Source organism: Nyctereutes procyonoides, unplaced genomic scaffold (assembly GCF_905146905.1).
Source record: "Nyctereutes procyonoides isolate TBG_1078 unplaced genomic scaffold, NYPRO_anot_genome, whole genome shotgun sequence".
Lineage (NCBI taxonomy): Eukaryota > Metazoa > Chordata > Mammalia > Carnivora > Canidae > Nyctereutes > Nyctereutes procyonoides.
The window spans coordinates 9,870,736-9,892,073 of NW_026575135.1; the positions used below are offsets into that span (position 1 = coordinate 9,870,736).

The 21,338-nt window shown below is 49.1% G+C and overlaps 1 protein-coding gene across 11 annotated transcripts in view; it reads left to right on the forward strand.

Annotated features, from left to right (window-relative positions):
- Positions 1–15,569, forward strand: part of PTPN3 (protein tyrosine phosphatase non-receptor type 3) — a 146,050-nt gene extending 130,481 nt beyond the window's left edge. For all 11 annotated transcript variants that reach the window (XM_055301956.1, XM_055301960.1, XM_055301953.1 and 8 more), the window contains 5 exons: positions 1,862–2,008; positions 7,949–8,077; positions 8,984–9,129; positions 9,630–9,765; positions 11,609–15,569. In XM_055301956.1, coding sequence (XP_055157931.1) covers positions 1,862–2,008; positions 7,949–8,077; positions 8,984–9,129; positions 9,630–9,765; positions 11,609–11,686 — 636 coding nt within the window. In that variant the 3' untranslated portion in view covers positions 11,687–15,569. The remainder of the gene's footprint in view (positions 1–1,861; positions 2,009–7,948; positions 8,078–8,983; positions 9,130–9,629; positions 9,766–11,608) is intronic.
- The last annotated feature ends 5,769 nt before the right edge of the window (positions 15,570–21,338 follow it).

Consider the following 21,338-nt stretch of genomic DNA (forward strand, 5'->3'; position numbering starts at 1 on the left):
AGATCCCCAAAGTTCACATGCCTTCTGGCCTCAGCTGTGGACATTTTGTGGGCTTTTTTATTTTTTCTGTTGTTCTGGGGTTTTGGTTTGTTTTTTTTTTTTCCCCTTGCCAGTGGTATGCTTGTAATTTTCTGTGTTTCCACCCCCCTCCCACATTATTACCATACATCCCACCTAAAAATAAGGGGGAAAAAATCTGCTTGTGCATATAATCTCAACAGAAAAGGTACAGGATATCACATGTTGTAGGAAGGGCATTCATTTCACCCTGAAAATGCATCGTGGGCAGCTTACTTGGGCTCTCTGAATCTCAGTTTCTTCATTTAAACCAGGATCAGTACACTTTTTCTGTAGAGGGCCAAGTCATAAATATTTTGGTTTTTGCAAGCCGTGGCAAAATGGAGGATATTACTTAGGTACTAACATGACCATTTAAAACACCACCATGTAAAAATACGTTTTACACACTCTGAGCTTGCAGGGCACCTGGGGGGATCAAATAGGTGTATGACTCTTGATTTCATCTCAGGTTGTGATCCTCAAGGTCATGAGATTGAGCCCTGCATCAGGCTCCACATCTCACACGGGGTCTGCTTGAGCTTCTCTCTCTCTCCTTCTGCCTCTGTTCCCTCCCCTGCTCACACTCTCTGAGTAAACAAGTTAAATCTTTGAAAAAAGAAAGACAGACTCTGAGCTTGCAAAGTGGCAGTTACATTTGGCCCTCAGGCCAAGTTTGCCAACCCCTGCTCTAAATGAACAGAGGATTTCTCAAGTTCTCAAGTTACAGCAAAGTATCAAGAACTACCCTAAAAAAAAAAAAATGGGTCTTATCAGTGATTCCATTTATTCCAAAACATCTATGGAATTCGTTGATCCTCACTTCACCATTCCTGGTGTCTTGACAGCAGAGCATCAGAATTGGTGAGGTCAGCAAGGTCAGGCGATCCAATCTCTCTGATCATGGGGATGTAGGGACACTAAGGGTTGATGAAGCCATTTACCCAAGCATCAACCAAACCATGAATTAGGCGCCTCTGTTTGCCTTCCCCACCTAAGAATGAGTGAATCACGGTGTCACTTCAAAGCTCAGCAGGTTCTGCGTCGTTTTTCATAGAAATGACTCAGTTCAGAGGGAAGAAGTCCAAGCAGACCAACCAGGATGGGGGAGAGACACTGAGGACAGTTGAAAACATTTTGACGTTTAACGTTAATCAACTCAAGTGGTAACTGAGGTGGCAGATGTGTTCATTAGCTTGATTGTGGTGATCATTTCACAACGTATGCGTCTATCAGAGCATCGTGTTGTAGACCTTAAACACATGCAGTTTTGTGTCGATCCTACATCAGGAAGGCTGGGTGGAGGAGAGGACTGGTCAACTCAGTGACACAAGCGTTGGCGGCCCCGCAGAGAGCTAAGTGCAGCATTTGCGGTGGCATAAACCTGTATGGGCTGTGCTTCAAAGAAAAGTAAATGGATTTTGATAGAAAGCCCTGTCTGGGGAAAGATTTGGAGCATGAGGACTGGTATGTATTGCTGAAAATACAGATGGCCACTATGGATTATATTTAGGATACAGCAGTAAAGGTCATTAAAACTCTTTTGCCCTCTTGTAGGCACATTTCTTGATTATTGCCTCCTGAGTGTCAAACAGCTTTAAGTGGTTAATGCTAGTGTTACGCCAAGGGTCTTTCAAGGATTTTTAGAAACAGCTTTTTCTTTGATTTTCCTTATTGGCTGTAAATTGATAGGATATTCTGATGTGACTGACATCAATTATCAATTTGAAGAGTCTTTAAGATCCAGTTCCATGTCCACCTTGTCGCAGTGACAGGTACTAATGCCTTAACAATCTCTTGCCAGATGGAAATTCCTGCTGCTAACCTTGTGAACAAGTACATTGCTGCTCAGGGTCCCCTGCCACACACCTGTGCACAATTTTGGCAAGTCGTCTGGGATCAGAAGTTGTCACTCATTGTCATGTTGACGACTCTCACAGAGCGAGGACGGGTAAGTGGCTTGATTTCCAGTTCCAGTGTGGCCATGTCACACTGTGCTCTGTGGAACTTGAATCTCAGACCTGGAAACGGTCTTAAATGTCCTCTGGTCCAGCCTGTAAATGACCCATAAGACTCCTTTACAGAGCTACTGATAGGCACCTCCAGTGATGGGCACCTCAGCACTCCTGCTCCCTCCCTGGCCTTCCCTGAGCTCACGAGTGATCCAACAGCCCCTCACTCCTAGCTTAGATCCATCATAACAAGCCAGAAGGCAATTCCCCTTGCCTCCTCTCCCCTCACCTGCCCCAGAACCCCTGTGTTGACTATTCTTAGCCACCTAGGACAAGCGCTGGTCCTGAAAAGAACAGTGTGGGGTGCCACAGTGGCCATAAAAAAGTAGGAGAAGTTGTAACCTCTGTCAGCCTTCACTTGGGTTGCCTCAAAACCCAATGCACAAAGAGGAATAAGGGCTTGATTAGGAGAGTGATGGGCGCCACACTGTGCTTAGCGGGCAGGCATTTCCCGAGGAGCAGATCGCTGGTTGTATAACAGAAGTCACTGTGCAAGGGATACCTGTGTTGTGCATCCTCTAACTTGTGCATGCATCAACGTAACTTCATTATGAAACATTTATTCAGAAACCCATTCCAAAATCAGATATAAATTAACTTTGAGCCACCTGCTTTGAATGATTTGTGTATTTGTGTGCAGCTTCCTCCAAGGCCTTTCTCCTTGGTACCTAGTTCGGAATACCAAATTGATCCAGGCTGAAAATCAGATTATGCAGGATAGAATGACTAGTATGTTTGAGAACAGTCTACACTCTCATCTGAAACAGCAAAATAAGGATTCCTCTATTTATTCTGCAGAGCCCTGTGGATTGCAAAGGACTTCAGTGCGTTGTCCCAGGCAGAGGGCTCCCGACTCTTGCAAAAACACCTCCAGGGTCCATCCTGTGGGTATTCAGCTCTAATTTAAAAAAAAAAAAAAAAATTCTTCCTTACAACTAGCTGAAATCCACATGACTTTGGACCTTCACCCCATGTGCTTCTCCCACTTGGAAGATGCAGAATAAGTTACCCCTGTCTTCTCGTAACTGGCCTTTTAGGTATCTGAAAATAATCTCAGAGTTTGTGAAAGCTTATAACCTCAGCTCTTTTAATCCTGTGACCAGCAGAAAGTGTCTGGTCTCTGTCTCGGTGCTGCTCTCGGGCCAGTTGCCCCCATTTTGTACTCTGTCTTCGACTCTTAAAACCTACATACAGAATGCTGGCAGGGCTCTGGAGCCAGACTGGGTTCACAACATGATTCGCCCTGAACACGTTACTTAACCTCTCTGACCCTCGGCTTCCCCGTATGTGAAGTGGAGGTGATCCTAGGGCCCATCTTGGACAGTTTGTGAAGATGGAGACCGTACATGTAAAAAGCTTAGAGAACCGCATGTTGCAAGTGTCCAGCAAACGGTCAACGTTGTTTTGTGTGTCATCACCACTGGTTGCATTCAGCCGTTGGATCCAGCCTTTCAGGCGCTCTCTGGGGCTCTTTGGGCTTGCCTTCTATTGTTGTCTGCGTTGGCTACCACTCTTAGCTTCTTGTCACTCACAGTTTTGATCAGAATCTCTTCACGTAAGTCCCTGTTTAAAAAACATGAAGGTCCTCAAGAGGCAATAGAAACCTTCGAATGCTGTGAGTCGGAGGCATCAAGGGTACCCTTTGGGGAGCAGCTATAACTCTCCAGTTCTGCTCCCAGCTCCCACATTTCCCCACCTTGTCCATGCACTTACCCTGACAGACTGTCTGAGGCTTCGGTAAAATCACCAGGCACCCCCTGATCTTGTCCTGAAGTCTCAGTTTCATCTTTTTTTTTTTTTAATTTCTGTTTATATTTTGGTGTTTTTTTTGGGGGGGGGAGTTGGTAATTTTTGTTTTGAATAGGAAATGAAGTGAGTTGGACCTTTTTTTGAACTTAGGGAACCCTGGCTGACTCCCAGTCCTGCCCTCTCTCTCTCTCTGGAGCACTCACAGCCATCTTGGTCTACACTGTGGTGGGTAAGAGGGCAGACTCAGATTCAGAGCCCAGCTCTATCGTTTCCTCCCTGTGTGACTTAGGAAAACTACAAATCCTCTGGGTAAAACAGAATAATAATAGCGCCTATCTTGTGGGATTGTCAGGAGTTAATGCAGGTAGGTTTCTTGGAAGTGCTTGGCACACAATAAATACTGCAAGCGCTCTCACACTGTCTCTAAAAACAAATCTCTAAAAAAGGGGAAAAAAAAGAAAAAGTTTGTTTTACAACCATGCACGTTGTTCCATGTTATTTGATCCCCCGACTGAACCAGCACGTCCTACACTTTGCAGACCCTGCTCTGGGCCACTTCTGCTATTTTGTAGGCGACTAACATCACCTTTGTCACCTTCTCGTTTCCACAGCCTGCCAGTCTCCCCATTTGAACCCCGTGCTATCTTTGCCTGTATTGTTCTGTGACCTCTGGGTGCCCAGATGCTCCAGGTTCCCTCACAGTATTCGTGGCGGTGCCGCTCTCCTGGGTCATCAGGCCTCCTCACCTGGTTGGGCTTCTCTTTCCCCTGTAAAGTGGGCTCAGCCCTTCCCGGCTGTGACGTCATTAGCGAGCTGCAGCAGGCGTGGTTAGTGACAGACGATCTGGCCTGGACAGCAGCCCCTTCTTCCCTCGTCCTGCTTGTTCCGACTCAGAAAGGCCCTTTCTTCCGGCCCACAGGCCCTGCTTCCTCCACCTGCCCTTGCGGGTCCTGCCCCACCTGCTGCCTGCTGACGTCCCACCTCCCCCCCTTTTTGTTGGCATCTACCCTGAGCCCCTCTGAGGTCTCCCTGTGACCGTGGGCTTTGTCTCCCAGCCATCTTCCTGACCGAGCGCATCCCAGCCGACCCCCGGTCCTGAGTCAGCATTCCCTTCACCATCCGGGGCCCTGGGGACTTAGCCCTCCTGTTTATCGATCGTTAGAAACCTGTTCTTCTAAAATCCAGGCTGCATGTTTCCTCCTCCTGCTGTTACACACCCTCGGCTGACCTGAGCCCTTTATCCTGAGGTCCCTTATCTGGTCCTCACCACCACCCACGGGTTCTCTCCAGGCCAGCAGCTTCATCCCGTCCTTGTTCTGAGAGATGAGGCTTTCAGCATGCCCCATGTGCTTTCACCCCCCCACCACCCGTGCATTTAGCAGAGCGGGCCCCCCGACAGGCATGGGGCTGGCCGGAGTCCCCTCTCACGGCTGTGCCCAGCAGGCACGTCTGCTGGTGCAGGGTCTTCTCTAGCGCCTGTGTCGCCCTGTAGCCTGTGAGGGGCTCCCACTGCAGCATCACTTTGAGTTCTGCCTTTTCTCATGCCCACCCAAAATGTTTTTCATTATAGTCTCTCTTCAGGTTCACAGGTTTCCTCATAGAGAAAAAAAGACCTATGGAGATACAGCTTTTCTACTGAAAAAGCATTCTCCCGAACCTTCCATCAGGGATGCTTCCTTTGAGTGAAAATTATTTCTTAGATCTATGTGTGCACCACTTCTGATATGTATGATCGGTGGCAGATTCACACTCAGAGCCTCCATTTACTCATATGCAAAGTAGAGACACCCATGCTGCCTACCTCGTAGGGTTTTTTGAGGCCCAGCTAATGTCCTTAAAAAGTACCATTTAGCGCTGGGCATGCCCTGTTCAATAGCTGGTAGGCTCTAGCATCCTCACCCCCCACAGCCAGCATTAACATGGAGATGGAGACTCAAAAGTAAGTCTGGTGACTTGCCCAGGATCACACAGTTGGTTAGTGGAGCTTATTATTAGAAACTCCGGGATTCCACAGACGCCTTGCTCTTTCTACTACACCCTTAGTGCTTTGAGATGCAAACAGACCTAAAATCTAAATTGGACCAAAGGGTAGAGTCTAGTTCTGGTCACATTCACTGGGAGTCTCTGGAAGTAGGTATTTGCATCTCTGCCTTGTATGGGCTGATCACTTCAGAGACCCTTCCCATCAGCTGTCCTGTGGGTGGGACACTCGGGAGTCTGTAGCAGAGAGCTATGCCACCTCATATTGATCCTACCCTCCCCGGGGCTGCCCAGGTGTGCTCTGCACCCCCACCCCCACCCCTCTATGCAGGGGGTGGGGAGAAACTGAAGGCAGGCCACCCCAGGTTGACAGGTGGCAGTTGTAATAAGCAAAGGGAACTTCCAAGTCTAGTCTTGGGCAGCAGCAAGACACATGGATCCCTGCAATTCCCGATAAATCTTAAAAGTTTATAAAGAGAGAGACCCTAACTGGGCTCAGTTATGTATGTGGTTATGGGTGTCTTCAGCACCACATTACTTACTGTCTTAAGGCTGTGCCCTTGGAGCAGCCTCTGGCAAGCAGAACCCACATTCTCAGGTCGGGGGATGGCGGAGGGTTGAGAGGGTGAGATGCCTCTGAGTGCTCAGGGCCAGTTCACAGGCCACAGTGCGGTCACATCCTTTTGATGATGTTTTCGAACACCCTGTGAGGATGAGGCAGGTGTAGACCAGTGGGTGTCGACCCTGCCTTGGGTTGGGGGCGCAGCTGCCCCTTCATGTCTAAGGGAAGTTGGGAAATGGCCACTAACCAAAACACACCCATATTTAAGGTTTACAAGTTAATTCTTAACTCCAGCTCTCCAGCCGCATATTTTAATTTCAGATATTCACTGTGACGTTCAGAAATAAGAATAGAAAAGCTGTTCTAGACAAATTACGTGCATCTGTTGGTTTATAGCCCCTTTTAGCTGTACACAAATATAATTTTTATGTAAGATGTTGCAACTATAGGCTTGGAGGAAAAAAAAATTTGAATGAGTCAGAATTTGATGGAACTGTGATGGGATGGACAGCTTGGTCCTGAGTTTTGCTTTGAAGCCGGAGGCAAGAGCGGAGACAGCTGTGGCCCAAGCGTCAGGATTTTGGAAGGGAGGATCAAACACAGGGAGAGGCTGTGGGCTCAGGGAGCCAGTGGGGAAGCCACAGCGGCCCTACGACCCTGGGCAAGTCGCTTACCCCCTGTGAGGCCGAGGTTCCCCGTCTGCCATCTGGGAGATGCGTCAGCTCCGTGAGTCACGGACAATGGCTTCGGAGGGTCTAGGGGATACGGCTTGAATGTAACGGGATGTTCATCTCAGTTTGGAGACTTCTTTCACTGAGATTTCTGAGGAATTTCTGATCACCCTTAGTGAAGTTGATGGGGGGCCCGTAGCAACAATGATAACCTGCCCCCCCAACCCACCCCCGGGTAAGCCTAGTACTACACACTGTTAACCTCCCGCCTCTGTCACCACCTGCGAAGCAGGTGCAGTCCCCATCTATCAGGCAAAGACGGTGAAAATCTGAGAGGTCGAGTAGCAGGTTCAAAGTCACAAGGCTAACCAGTAGAGGAGATGAGTCCAGGGGCCTCTGACTTCCCCCTGTGTGCTCTTAACGGCTATGCCTTGAGGCCTCCTACTAGAAGAGGCAGGGGATGGATGGTGAAAGAGGGTGAGGTGAAAGGGGCATGGAGAGCAGAGAAGGTGGGGCCTGCGGCTTGGAGTGGGCTTGATGGAGGATGGGGATGGATGAGGAGGAGAGGTCGCTCCTGTATCAAGACACTGTCTGAGGCCTCTCCAGTTCTTCCAGCAACGGGACCCCCGTAATGAAGAGGATGAGCTCTGGACTCCTCCTCCAGGCTCCAGCCCCAGCCCCTGGCAGGCCCACCCCCACCCTGCTCTCTAGGGGAGGAGGGGAGGCTCCTCTGCGGCCCTCAGGGGACAGACACAGAGCAGATTGGCTTTGCCTGAGTCTCTCTCCACCTGCAGCTCTCACGGTCCCTGGTGTGAGTGTGAGGGCTCTGGCCAAACACCGCACCTGGCCATCCAGGTGACTGCTCATGTGCACCCCCCACAGTGGAGGTCAGCTCACCCCCAGTGGTTCCCTTGCAGACCAAATGTCACCAGTACTGGCCCGATCCTCCTGATGTCATGGAACATGGCAACTTTCACATCCGATGTCAGTCAGAGGACTGCACCCTCGCTTACGTGTTCCGAGAAATGCTGGTCACCAACACTGAGGTAAGCAACGCCCCTGCAGGGACTGGTCGGGGACAGCCCAGCTTAGAGGCAGGTGCCACATCAGCATCCACCATGGTCCCGGATGATAGGGCAGTGCTTCCAGGTCTGTTCCCCATTTTTACCTGGTGCACATTTCGGTAAATGTACAAGCCGACTTGTGAAAGAACCAGCATCCTTGTTCACAGCACCACTGTTCACACTAGCCCGCAGGTGGGAACATGCGATGGACATTGACGGGTGAACCGGTGAACAAGATGCGGTATATTTATACAGTGGGAGCAATTCAGCCTTTCGAAGGAAGGCCCTTCTGATGCATTTGTAGCAGGGGTAGACCTTGAAGGCATCGTACGAGGTCAAGTTAGCCCGTCGTGAGAGGAAAGTACTGTGTGACTGTGGAGTACTTGAAGTAGTCAAAATCAGAGACAGGAACTGGAAGGGTGGTTGGCTGCGGGGAGCGACGCATGAAGAGTTAGTGCTTCGTGAGTACAGAGTTTCGGCTTGAGAAGATGAAAAAGTTCTGGAAATAGTGGTGATGGTTGCACAACACTGGGAACGTTTGTAATGCCACTGAGCTGTACTCTTAATAGTTAATGGCAGACTTCACGTTATGTATATTTTGCCCCACTGATGGCAAGTTCTGTAGGAGTGGAAGGGAAGAAATCATAGTGGGCGCAAGAGGAGAAGGAAGAGGTCCTGAGGGGGGCAGGCCCGAGCCGAGTCCTAGAGGATGGGCGCGTGGGAGAGTAGCCGTGGAGGGTGAGTGGGAGCGTCCAGGGGCCTCGGCAGGGTTGTGCACAGTGGGCGAAAGGGCAGCAGGAGACTGCACCACTGGATCTGGGGCCAGGCCCGGAGCCTGCCGCCCGCCTTCCAGATTGACTCACCAAGGCCGCCCTGCATCTTCCGCAGACCGGGGAGGAGCACACGGTCACGCATCTCCAGTACGTCGCGTGGCCCGACCACGGCGTTCCTGATGACTCCTCGGACTTTCTGGAGTTCGTAAACTATGTGAGGTCCCTGAGAGCGGATGGCAAACCCATGTTAGTTCACTGCAGGTACCGTGGCTGGTCTTGTTTGTTTGAATCCACAGACTCCGTAGGGAAAGACCTGGAGAGAGTTGGCAAGGATCACCCTCAATCCCCCGAGACCATATGCTTTTACCAGAAGGCTCTGTTTACTTTATTTCTTCACTATTTCAAAAGATTCGGGATTTTACGAAAGCGTAAGTCTCTGGATGTAGACCAGAGGAGGAAAGCCCCACCCTCCGCTTTCCCTCTCTCCTTGGGTCGCTTCACATGAGATGTGAGAGTGGGGTGCAGCCTGCACTGAAAGGTGGGTTTCTTTTCATTGGTGTTTAAGCCCCTGGCCTCAGAATATATGAGGAGAGGCCTTTTCAGCCTGTTGGAGAGCACGCCCTGAATGTGTGTTTTGTATTCTTGAAGGTCAGGGGAGGAAAGCTCTGTTTGAGTAAACGTGGGAACTGGCTAGGAGTTAAGCTGGGCCGTGCAGAAATACGGCCTGAGCAAATCCCAAGTCTCCACTTCTGTCCCCCCAGTGCTGGAATAGGTCGGACCGGTGTGCTGGTCACCATGGAAACAGCCATGTGCCTAATTGAGAGAAACCTGCCTGTTTACCCACTGGATATTGTCCGGAAGATGCGAGACCAGCGCGCCATGATGGTGCAGACATCAGTGAGTAGAAAGCCATTTGATAAAAGTAGTAACGATGGGCGACACTTTCTGAGCCCTTGCCCTGGGCTGGACCTACCGAAGGGTTTTGCAGTTCAAGAGACCAAGGCCACAGAGCTTGTCAGTGGCTGAGCGACCCCAAAGTCCACCCCTTCACTGTCCTTCCCTTTTACCTCCCTCCATGACGTATTTCCTGCCAACCCCACAGCCAGGCAGCAGCCCTGGTTGCATTTTTTTTTAAGATTTTTATTTATTCATGAAAGACATGCACACAGAGAGAGAGAGAGAGAGAGAGAGAGAGAGAGAGGCAGAGACACAGGCAGAGAGAGAAGGAGGCTCCATGCAGGGAGCCCGACATGGGTCTCGATCCCGGGACTCCAGGATCATGCCCTAGGCCAAAGGCAGGCACCAAACCACTGAGCCACCCCGGGATATCCCCTGGTTGCATTCTACATCGTCAAGCCCCTGGCCCATCATTTATCCATCAGAAGTAAGTAGAATCACCCAAAGATTTTACCCCACCTGCCTGTCTGTGGGTAAGCCTTTTGGCTTAATGGATGTTTCACACGGCCCTACCCTCTCCTCCTTGGGCCGTCTCCTGGGTGTGTCACACCTGGGTAATGGACACTGCAAGTGTCCTCAAGAGGAAATCTTGTGGTTTTCCCCCTGGAACTTCAAGAGACGCAGGGGAAGGGGGGGTGATGTAGAAAAAAAAAAGCATGATTCCGGCTACCCCACATATTGGGTCACCTTTGGATGGTCCCTTAACCTCTCTCCAAGCCTCAACTTCCGCATCTGCAAAATGGGGACCAGCCCACATTCGTCTAGAGGATTGCACACGCTGGAAAGACCCGGGCTTGTATGTGGTGGGAAAACTGGATTAGTCAGTTATAAATGTCAACTGTAATGGAGGAAGTCCAGGGGGGGGAGTCTGAGAACTCAATGGAGAGCAGCGAAAGCTGACTTTGGAAAGTCAAGAAAGGCTTTCTGGAGGAGTGACTCCAGATGAAGGAGGTGGAGTCAGCAAAGAAAGGAGCGGAAATTCCACGTTACAGCCAGCTCTGTGTCCTCACAAGCTCGTGGACAGAGCGTATAAGATTTCTCTAATAATTGTGAGCTCTTGTTTTATATTATACTCCGGAAATATGGTTAAGAGGAAAAAATCAGACACTATTGTTCTCTGCCCTGTTTCATGTTATGGGGACGGCTGGTTAAAAATGTTTACAGTGCGTCCTGGTAGATCTTCCTAGCTGCTGAAGCACGGTCTAAATGCTTTCTTTCAGCCTGTACACGTCACTAAGTAAGTTCCTTAGGTGTTGGTGAATAGAAAGAATCATATCCTGCAGAGCAACTCTCAGTGGCCCTCCTTAAGACAAAGTCCAGACCCCTTACCCCGGCACAAGGCCCTGCACAACCACGTCCCAGCCACCTATGCAAGCCTCGCCTCCCAGGCCCAGGGGTTCCAGGCAGGGGCTCTGAGCCCTGACTGTGCCACGCGGAACGGGCTGTCGGAGTCTCCACACTTGAGCATACACTAGAGTGGTCACCCTGCAGGGTCCTGTCCCTGACCCCCCCCCCCCCACGACTCCTCCAGACCCCTGGTCCCTCCCTCCACTGTGGTTTCCGCCATCCGTTGCCCAGCCCTCACATGTATGCCTGACGGCTTCACGGGTGTATCTGCTCCACGGGTGCTTCCCTGGCCTGTATCACAGGGTGTGGCCTGGCCCAGAGCTGGACCTCAGGGCGTATTTATGAGCGATGTGAAAGAGTGGGCATAGATGTGAAACGGTGCAGTGTTCATGGAGCTGTGGGTGGACCGACAGCTTGCTTTTCTCTTCTTTTCCAGAGCCAGTACAAGTTTGTATGTGAAGCGATTCTTCGTGTTTATGAAGAGGGCTTAGTCCAAATGCTGGATCCCAGTTAAGACAACTGTGAAAAACGTTCATTCCTCTTTCCCAAGGGCATCCTCCTTAAGGACAGACCTTCTCTCTGGAAGCAGCAAGAGGGATTTGTAGGCTGTGGGGGAGGAATGAGCACATTTGAAGCCGGGCACTTTAAAGTTCTATAGAAGAAGAGGTATCGTGTACATAGGAACTGTGTAGATACGCATGCAGTTACAGCAACATTTAGGCCTGTTATTCCTCAGAAATAAGCAAGAGGGGATCTCAGTTTGGGGCCTGTCCTATTTGCCTTCCTCCCTAGACATTACTATGTTCCTGTAAACCATCCTTGGGCAGTTGAGAGGGGATGCCAGCGATGCTGCTGACCTCACAGAAACAAGAGGGTGCGGCGCTTCGGAGTTGCTTGGATGTTTTGTGTGTATATGTGTATAGGACTCTAAGGGCTGAGCTTTCTGGGCTTCAGGGCGGAGCTGGAGCATTGGCGTTCACCTGCCGATGCTAAGGGCACCCTGCTGGATGTACTAAGTGGCAGGGTGGAGGGAATTCAGGCTGCAGGGCGGGCAGTACCCCTTCTGCCCGACCTTCCTCTGTCCCCACTCCCTCCCACTTCCTATACTCGTGTTTCTGAGAATCCTGTCTGAAATGCCCCATTTGCTCCCTGAATCACCGACCCTCTTCGGGGGCTCACACAGGGCCTGGACCAGATTAGTAACATAGGTTCGGGCGAGTTTTCAGTTGAGACTCAGAACGAAGACTCCTGGTGTGTCTTGTCATCCGCCGCTAGTCTTAGGAGTGGGAGCTTCTCGCCTCCGCCTGCCTCTTGCTGCACCTGCAGAACCCAAGACTGGAATTATCGACTACTGAATCTACTACATGGATTGCTGCTACTTCAAGCTATTAAACTTGAAACATTACGATTTTCCTGAGGGGAGATGGGATATCATCTAACTATTCAGAATCTTTGGCCCTTCTGAGGAAAGATCTAGTCATGGAACCATGGGAACCCCAGCTTCTAGAGGGTTGCCCGTGGATGTGTGTGGATGTGTGTGTGTGCGCCCATGGTAAGTGTTTCTCAGGATTCCTAACTTGATTCAAATTACAGTTGAGTTTCTATAAAGAATGAGTCTCTGTATAGAAGAACAAATGTGTGCATTCACCCTCGGTTAGAATGGTCTCCATTTCATTTCAAAGGAGAGGATCAGGCTATCTGAATATAAACACAATTTGATGTTAATTTATTCTAAGTGCACCCTAATTTTGATTTTCCTAAAGAATTCTGCCTTTGTTCATACTGTGTTAAATTTTTAAAAAATTTGTGACAGGATTGTAGCAAAATATTATTTAAGGAAAATAAATTACATAAAAATTTTAACGTGGCATTTTTAAATAGCGGCTTTTATGTGTCCCGAAGGAAGAGGAAGCTAAGCCAGTTTCTCAATGGGACTTATAGAAAAAGGATGCTTTTATATCATAGTGCACAGAAGTGAAGCCATTTTGATGCCTTGCAAACTCTGGACCAATCGAGTAGTTTCCTGGTTGCAGGCTGGATAAAGACCTAGATGCTGGGAGCCGGGTTTCTAAAGGTTCTTTATCTCCAGACTTAGCACATTTAGTTGCACACTTCCCATCTTTTGCCCACTAATATTTTACTGCTCACCGGCAGCGGTGGGAGGGAAGTGTTACGCAGTGCCATAGCGCTGCCGTGACCCCGGAGACCACTGAAGCCCCATCGTTGTCCAATTTGTGCTAAGGTAGCAGAATGAGCCGGGAAAGCTTGGAATTAACGCAGTTGGAGATCTGGTTCCTGGTCCCACTCATCGATTAACTGTCTCCTGGCCTGGTCACTTGAGAGCATGACCTCCCTTTCATCTATTTCCTGTAAAACAGGAGAAATAATACTGAGGCTGTGGGTTGAATATGAGGACTGAATAAAATGCTCTCAGCGGGAGTTGTCATCAGCGGGTAGCGATCTGACACTGCCACAGGTGCGTTACTTGGAAAAGTTAATTTACCAGCCATTAGCCCAAAAACCCATGAAATAGAAGTAGGATCATATGGCTCTTTCCACAAAAGAAAATTTCTTTTGCCGAGAACAGAAACACAAAGGAATATCCTCGTACCAGTGCCTTTCTTCAATCTGGACTCAAAACATTCTATCAGTTATGTCCCAAAAAAAGAGGGGAAGGTGGAAAGCTGACCTAAATTTAAATGCCATCAGGATGCCTAGCAAATCACTGCTATTTCATAAAAATGCATCGTTACCCTGTGTACAAGATGCTTAAGAAGTCTAAATGCGTTTGGAGTGTTGGTTTTTTTTTTTCCTTAAAAAAGCAAATTATTGGGATCCCTGGGTGGCGCAGCGGTTTGGCGCCTGCCTTTGGCCCAGGGTGCGATCCTGGAGACCCCGGATCGAATCCCACGTCGGGCTCCCGGTGCATGGGGCCTGCTTCTCCCTCTGCCTGTGTCTCTGCCTCTCTCTCTCTCTCTCTCTGTGACTATCGTAAATAAATAAAAAACCTTAAAAAAAAAAAAAGCAAATTATTCAATATAGTTGCGGAAATGCTGTCATTATTGTACATAAATTTCTAAAAAGCTGGCCACGAGCCTTTTTCTGCCATCATGCAGGCCAGTAGTTCAGACCCAGCAGGGAACACAATTCATGAAATGCAGAGGAAGAACAGGACAAGAGAATTATCTAAAGGGGCGAAATACACAAATGAGTTATTACTACAGATACAACCGATTAAATTCTGCGCCTCAACATTCATGCTTCAATACCTTGTACATGGAGGCAATTACACTTAAGCCTTTTTTAGTCGTAAGTGAAAAGCATCAAAACCACAGGGAATACTTTGGGAAATTTGGCGGGGAGTGAATAGAGAGGACATTTTACATCTGTGTTTTGTTCTCTGGAAAATCTGCTGGGACCCATTGATGTGCTGACTTAAGATGGGACACCCCTCCCTGTGTCACTGTAGTACCTGCACTTGGTGTTTTGACTTTATAAGAAAGAAAGCTTGAACACAATTTGGGTGGGGCAGGATGGGGAGGGTTCTATCACGGACATGCTGGTCTGTAATTCCTACCATCGTAATTTATACTTCAAAATGTGTTTTAATTACGTTTTTTTTTTTGTTTTAATTCCAGATAGTTAACATTAAAAATGCTTTTAGGTTAGTTGCTATTGCTCCTGTGTTGCTACCTGATATTTTGTTGTTGTTCCTCAGAAATGATCATTTGAGTGGGAAACAACAGGCTGCTTCATCCTTCAACAGCAAACAGAGAGGCAGGATCAATAGGAAAGGCTCAGAGGAGCTCAGATGAGGGAAAGCTCACTGGGGTCTAGACCTAGATTTGGTGAGATGTGTCGCCCTCAGGCCTCCATTTCCTTATGTGTAAAAAAGGAAGAGGTTGGGCTGGACTAAATGAGTTCTTTGAATGTTTATCATTCTGGGAGTCATTGTTCCAGAGAATTGAAATTAGCCCCCAAATCAAAGCCATATAGCTATTAGAGAGGTATCCCACTTCCATGACCTGTCTCCAAGAGATTGTCCCTCCAACCTTAGCAGGGTTGAATGCCAAGAATGACCAGGATTGCCACCATCTGGTTCTCGCCATTCTACACTGAGATTGGAATCCGTAAAGACCGCAAAGACCCTGACCTCAGCCTAACTCTGAGGAGCCAAACACGTGAGAGTCCAATGGCTGACTGTCCACCATCTTTATAACCCATTCTGTTTGGAGCAACGGAAAGATTGGTATTATGTGGTTTTGAAAAGTATCTTAACGAGCAATATTTTTTTTTCTGTAAATCGAGGATGTTTTGCACTCTGTCAGTGACTACTGGAAAAGTTTAATCAATATAAAGACATTCAAGCTATGCAACACTTACGGTGTGTTGACATTTTTATTCTAGTAATTGTCTTGATTTCTGAAAGGGTTTTCTCACTCTGTTTTTTTGTTTTGTTTTGTTTTAAGTAAATATTACCTCAGACGAGAGTGCTCTTCTGCCCATCCCTCCCTTCCCTCTGGTCAGGAGCACAAATGACCACGCACAGTCCCTGTTTCTGTCTTGACTTTGTGGGGCAAATCCTAGATCTGAATTAGGTTCAATTGTCATTGACAACAGTAGCTTTTACAGAAAGAAGTTTCTGTATTTTCTATCGCACAGGGCTGTCAGGGGGGCTCCGTGATCCCTGGGGCCCCAGGTTCCTTTTCACTTGGTGCCCTGCCAACCCCAGTATGCGGCTCTGATGCTGAGGTCCACGATGATGGCTCCAGCCAGCAGGATGGTGGAAAGAGGAAGGAGAAAACAAAACCGCTTCCCTGGGGTTTTCGTCTGGATGTTGTACATCACATCGATCAGAACTTAGTGGCAGGGCTATACCTACTGCAAGAGAGCCTAGGGAAGGTTTTTATTCCACGAAACATGTATCTAACAAATTCAGGAGTTCTTTTCTGAGAAGAAAAGAATGAGTTTGAGGGGCAATTAATTATCTCTGCCATAGTTCAACCCTTTGGTTCTGCCATTCCTCTTCTCCCCGAGGTAGACAACCCAAGCCCCAGCCACCTGTGGTGTGAAGCTAAAGCTAAGATCACCTTCGGGTGTTCTGCGGACTTCTCCATCTCCAACTCTGGGTGGCTTCTTGTCTAATAACCTATAAATTTGAGACAAGTGATCGCTCAGCACAGCCCATAACAGCAGTGAAGTAGAAAGAGGAAAACCATTCCCTCGTAAGAGGGAAGAACAGCAAACGCTACCCCCAGCGGTTATCCAAGCCCACTGCACAGGAAGAATGAAGACGCTTCTGGCACGCCAGTGAGTCCCTTCGATAGCTGCCTCACAACCAGGTCCTGCTCCCTGAGAGGACCTCCTCATCCATGGGCCTCCATGGCCACATCCAAGGTGGGACCACGGTGGGCAGCCTTCTTGGGGACAGCTTTTGTAGCCTATCTGCTCCTGGGGCAGTCTTGGCAGGGGCCCCAAGGTTGTGACTTCTTTGTCAACAGAATTCCAGCAAGTACCCACAGCTGAAGGTCTGGCCTAGAATGATGTTCTGTGCCCTGCTCGTACGTCTTAACTTAAAAGGTGGCTACCTAGAGGCAACCAGAAAGAGAAGCTTGGGTGGGAAAGCAAGACCCTTCAGCTGACCATTGGAGCTACCTTGTCCCTATTTCCTAGCGGAAAAGTCTCGAAGATGGCTTGCTGCCCCTAGCCTTGTCCCCTGCTTGAAGGTCACCACTTTGAGTAGCTGCATTTTGAAGAACAGCAGCAGTTGGCATTTATTGTACTTGAAGACCATCAGTTTTGAGCACAGGCTCTAGATTGCCTCCCTTGGCAAGCCAGGCTCCCTTCCGTCTCTGCTGCAGCACTCCCCCCACCCCCGCCCCCACCCTGCAGGGCTCTAGCCCCAGGCAATCTCACTTCTAGGGGACTTTGCAAACAGCAAGAAGGAGCAACACCCACACTTTCTGTACGCTCCCACCATTTTCTCCATTATCGTGGCCTTGGTCAGCATGAGGTCCCTCCTCCAAAGTACTACAGATGACACTTTCATCAAAGTGACACGTTAATCACTCAATAAAGGGCAATATCTGTCTTTGCCATCTGCTGGCCTGCCAATGCCACATTTTAGATGTTATTTGCAGCATCCCACTTTTGAGGACCAGATTCCAAATCCCAAAAAGCAAAGTGAAGTGGACTGGAGCAAAACAGAAGTTTCTTTCTCTCTCAGATCAACACAGGTGTCCAGGGCTGGTATAGTGGCTGCGTGGTTACCATTCTCTGTGCCTCTCCCATCTGGTTCCTCCCCTCGCCTCAACCGACACCTTCCAACTTTCCACCTCATGGTCCAGTATGGCTGCTCCAGCTGCAGTCATCACATCCGCATTCCAGCTGGAAAGAAAGAGGAAGTGAAGTCTTTATTTTGGATGGCACTCTGCCCAAACAAAATTCAGGAGTTTTTGGACTGAAGAAGGGGAGATGATTCTTAGTGCACATTAGCAGCTCCCCTGCAGATTTCTTGACTGCAGATCTACTGAAGAGCTGACTTAGGAGGCATTACCCTGCTCCAGCCCCAGCACACAGGAACAGATGTAATGATGTCATTTAAGCGAGGCCGATCCAGCACCCAGGAGTACAGCACTCACCCGCTGACAAGATCAGCACCCACCCATTACATGCAGAAGTCATTGCAGTAGGAGTAAACTGATAAGCCAAACTTCACCTGTTTTGTAGAAACCCCAGAGCCCCACCCCTGAATTACACAAGTCAGTCTTCCTGTGCAGCACCCCCGCCCCCCACTTGTATCCAATGCTCATCAGTCCCTAAACCTCTGGATTCCTCTCGTGGTCAAGGAAGGCTCCAGGATTTCTCCTGAGGCTGCGCCCAGGACTTCCAGCATCATCGTCTAAACCAGAGGAAGAGCCAGGAAAGACCTGTTGGGACCTATGATGGCAGAGGTCCGGGAGAGAGATGGCGGTGAGGATGAGGCACGTGGTCACAGCCCCAACATATGTAAGAGGAAGGAGAGGGGACTCTGTAACCAGTGGGTCTGCCCAGGAGCCCAGGATGGGCTAGCGTCTAGGGTTGGGCAGCGGGGTGGGGGGGTGCGGGTGCCACCAGCCAGGGGGACTAGGTGTGGAGTAGGGGGGTGAGCTTGTTGTTTGGGTCTGAAGCACAACATTAGGGACACACGTAGCCCTGAGGAGTCTCAGCAGTGTCAGAGCACAGAGGTTCGTTGTTACCTGACGTAGACCCCCTGGGTCCCGGGCACCCCCGTTGGCCACAGTAGATGCTTTTTGTTTGGTACCATTGGTGCTCACATTCTGATCTGCTCTAAAGCTCTCCAGGTCGCTCAGTTACGAAGGCAGCCGTCCGCAGTGATCCGCCGTTGTCCTGGGCACGTCAGGCTGCGGTAACAGAAGAGCACAGACAGGACGTAAAGCAGTAAAGGGAGAAGTGAGAGAAGAAAAGCAAGGTAAAATATCTCTAAATATTGATGCGGCAGGGGTTCCCGGGTGGCTCAGTGGTTGAGCATCTGCCTTCAGCCCAGGGCATGACCCCAGGGTCCTGGGATTGAGTCCTGCATGGGGCTCCCCACAGAGAGCCTGCTTCTCCCTCTGCCTGTGTCTCTGCCTCTCTCTGTGTCTCTCATGAGCAAATAAATAAAATCTTTAAAACACATATACATATTGACGCGGCCAGGACAAAGTATGACACAACTGCCTGGTGTGAAGGGACCTGGCTGTGGAGGCACGCTGGCTGGACTCTGTCCCGGTTGCGGGGTCACCGTGGCCTGGGCCTCTGGGGCTCCAGCAAGGAACCAGGCGCAGCCTCAGCGGCGGTGAGACACCAACCTGGCCACGGCCGGACATGTACACATGAGAGTAGGCCTCATAGTGATCAAGGCCAGGACGTCAAGTCACCCATAAAATTTTTTTTAAGATTTTATTTATTTATTCATGAGAGACACAGAGAGAGAGAGAGGCAGAGACACAGGCAGAGGGAGAAGCAGGCTCCATGCAGGGAGCCCGACGTGGGACTCGATCTCGGGTCTCCAGGATCACGCCTTGGGCTGAAGGTGGTGCTGAGTCACCCGTGCTGCCCAAGTCACCCATAAAAACTCAAGAAAATGGAAACAGAAACAACTGAGCAATGCCTAGAAACAGTCTAAGGTAAACACTAAGGGTAGAGCCCTCCGGTGGCCAGTCCTCTCTGGGAGCAAACCTGGGTGTTGCCACCTACCGGGCCCTGTGGGCCCCCTGTGTCCCCTGTGTCCGTCTTTTGCAGGCACTGTGGCTGTGAGGGGCCCCAGAGGCTGCCCTGCTGCTCCCTGGCCTGCAGACAGCGCCCAGCAGCCTCCTGTGGGCTCAGGCCGAAAGGATACTGGCCTCGGCAGGCCCGCGCCCGCGGATTCCTTATCGTCCCCTTCCTGCCTCTCTCTCCCAGGTAGGCTCTCCTGCCTTTGCTTCATCCCACCGAGAACTGCAAAAGATCTTCACAGCAGCCTGCCTCCCAGGAAACCAGCCAGACATCCTCAGCTGATGCCTAGAGACCCAACGCCTGCTCTGTCCTTGCAGTGGAATATTATTCGGCCACGAAGAGGAATGAAGTGCTGACACACATGACACCGTGGGTGAACTTTGAGAACATGACAAGTGAGCGCAGCCAGACGTGGAAGGTCAAAGATTGTTAGGATTCTGTGTGTAGGAATGATCCAGAAAAGGCGAATTCGTAGAGACCAAGTAGATCCCAGGGGCTGGGAGGAAGAAGGCTGGGGAGTGACAGCTAGTGAGCGTGGGTTCCCTTTGTGTGGCCCTCTGATGGCTGGGAATATGTCCCCCTCTGCTGTGTTAGCCCCTGGTGACGCTTACCTTCTCTCCCCGCCCGAGAGAATCACAACACAAGTGGGTGTCGGTAAGCGCCTGTTGAATGAACACGAGCCAGTGCCCTCTCCCTCATGCTGCTGATCTCAGATAGGACCCTGTTCCCCCTAACATGCTGCCTTTTTTATGTCACTTAACACCCCCTCTCACCCATATCCCTCTGGCAAGAAGTTTTTTTTTTTTTTTTAAGATTTTATTTATTCATGAGAGACACAGAGAGATGCAGAGAGAGATGCGGAGACACAGGCAGAGGGAGAAGCAGGCTCCACGCGGGGAGCCTGACGTGGGACTTGATCCCAGGATCAGGCCCTGGGTTGGAAGCGGTGCTAAACCGATGAGCCACCCGGGCTGCCCTGGCAAGAAGTTTTTAAAGGGGCTGGGAGGAGAGATGAAAGAAAAAAGATCTCTAGATCTGACCACATAAAAATTCAGGACACCATAAACACAAGAAAAAGGTAATCAATAAACTGAGAAAAATATTTGTAACAAATATGACAAAATTTTCAAATAAGAGATGCCATTTGCAGCTCGCACTTGGCAAAAATAAAAGTCTTGTTTTTAAGCATATTTAATGACAATCTTATGGGAGATATTTGAATGGAGAAAAGCCTAGAAAGAAAGAAAGTCAACATTTTAATCATGATTAGACCATAATTGTGGGATTGGCCGGAAGGGAATTTTTTGTTAGGTTTCACTCTTTTCCACTTGTTTATAATAAATGAGCGTAATCTGTATAATCATAAGGGCAAAGCAACAGATGCCACGTTTTGCTGACTTTCCTATAGGATAAGCCTCTATGTTGGTAAGGGGGTCGTGTGATGAGGGTGTTGGATCATAAACGGGTACAAGCTTCCAGGAGGGCTACCAGTTTAACAGCATGTATTAAGATCTTGAAAAATATGGATATTCTTTTATCTAAATTCCACTTCCAGTCATTGATTCTGATAATTAGAATAAAAAGTGGCTATGAAATCAAACAGAAATGGGATCAATTTATATACAGCATTATCCATTGCAGAGGCTTCTAAAACATGGAAAAATTGGAAACAACATAAGTGTCCAATATCGAGGATGTAAGTTAAATAAATTATGGTATGGCCGTATAATAGAATACGCAATCACGGAAAATGCCATTTGTAAAGAACGCTTAAATAAAATTAAAAACAATGATGATGTAATGTTCAGGGTAAAAGGCTCAATACAAACTAGGTAAGTAGCATGATCTTCAAGCTGTGTATGTGTGTGCGTGTGTGTGCATAAAAAGAGGCTCCAAGGATTATACCAGTA